General features: G+C 60.8%; 1 protein-coding gene across 1 annotated transcript in view; it reads right to left on the reverse strand.

The window, feature by feature from the left end:
- Nucleotides 1-1,279, reverse strand: part of LOC112963625 (complement C4-like) — an 18,513-nt gene that overhangs the window by 14,452 nt on the left and 2,782 nt on the right. The window contains exons 2-3 of the mRNA XM_026060830.1: nt 893-963; nt 335-474 (exon numbers count right to left, since the gene is read on the reverse strand). Coding sequence (XP_025916615.1) covers nt 335-474; nt 893-963 — 211 coding nt within the window. The remainder of the gene's footprint in view (nt 1-334; nt 475-892; nt 964-1,279) is intronic.

Consider the following 1,279-nt stretch of genomic DNA (forward strand, 5'->3'; position numbering starts at 1 on the left):
CTGTGGGGTGTTGCTGGGTGTCTATAGGGGATCTATGGGGTGTTTATAGGGGATCTATAAGGTGTCTATAGGGCATCCATGGGGTGTCCATAGGGACTCTATGGGACATCTATAGGAGATCCATGGGGTGTCTATGGAGTGTCTATGGGACATCTATAGGGCCTTGGTGGGGCATCCATAGGGGACTTATGGGGGATCTGGGGGCATCTATAGGGGCTCGATGGGGTGTCTAAGGGGGGGGATCTATGGGGTGTCTAAGGGGGATCTATGGGGTGTCTAGAGGGGATCTATGGGGGTCTATGGGGTGTCTATAGGGGCTGGGTGGGGGGCTCACGTTGACGCTGTGGGGCAGGCTGCTGTGCAGCAGGGCCCGGGGCTGGAGCTGCTCGCGGGGACGGGTGCTGTAGGGCAGCCGCAGCCCCACGTGCAGCTCCTGCGTCACCGGCAGGCGCAGCGGGGCCGACATGCACACGCCTGCGGGGACACACGGGGACACGCGTCAACACGCAGCAACATGCATCGACACACGTGGGACACGGGACACATGGGGACAGTGTCTTCACGGACATGGGGACGTTGGGGAGACGTGGGACCACTGCTGAGGAGACCACCAACATGGGCTGCCCTGGGGCTATGGGGCACTCCGGGGATGTGGGGACACTGGAGGGACATGGGCCACCACAGGGACATGGGGACATATGGGGGACATGGTGACACTGCAGGAACATCACGGAGACACATGGGCACCATGGGAACACCAAAGGGACACAGGGTGATGGGGACACCATGGGGACATGGGGACACCGCAGAGCTGGGAGGGGCATGTCAACACACCGCATGGGGGGACATGAGGACACGTGGGGACACCACAGGGACACGTGGGGACACTCACCATGGCCGGGAATGATGGCGATGGCCTGGATTTCCCAGGTAGTGATGGAGTCGGGGAGCAGCACCGAGATCCTGGGAACGGAGACAGGGGACGTGGGGGGACATGTTGGACATGGCGGGAATGGGGGGATATGGAGGGACATGAGGGGGACATAGGGGGACATGGAGGGACATGGGGGACATGGAAGGACATGGAAGGATATGGAGGGACATGGAGGGGTATGGGGACAGGGAAGGACATGGAGGGACATGGGGACCATGGAGGACATGGGACATGGAGGGACATGGAGAGACATAGAGGGTCATGGAAGACATGGGAGGACATGGCAGATATGGAGGACATGGGGGTACATGGAGAGACGTGGAGGACATGGAGGGTCATGGAGGG

Source organism: Apteryx rowi, unplaced genomic scaffold, assembly GCF_003343035.1.
Source record: "Apteryx rowi isolate R43461 unplaced genomic scaffold, aptRow1 scaffold_1719, whole genome shotgun sequence".
NCBI classification, from domain to species: Eukaryota; Metazoa; Chordata; class Aves; order Apterygiformes; family Apterygidae; genus Apteryx; species Apteryx rowi.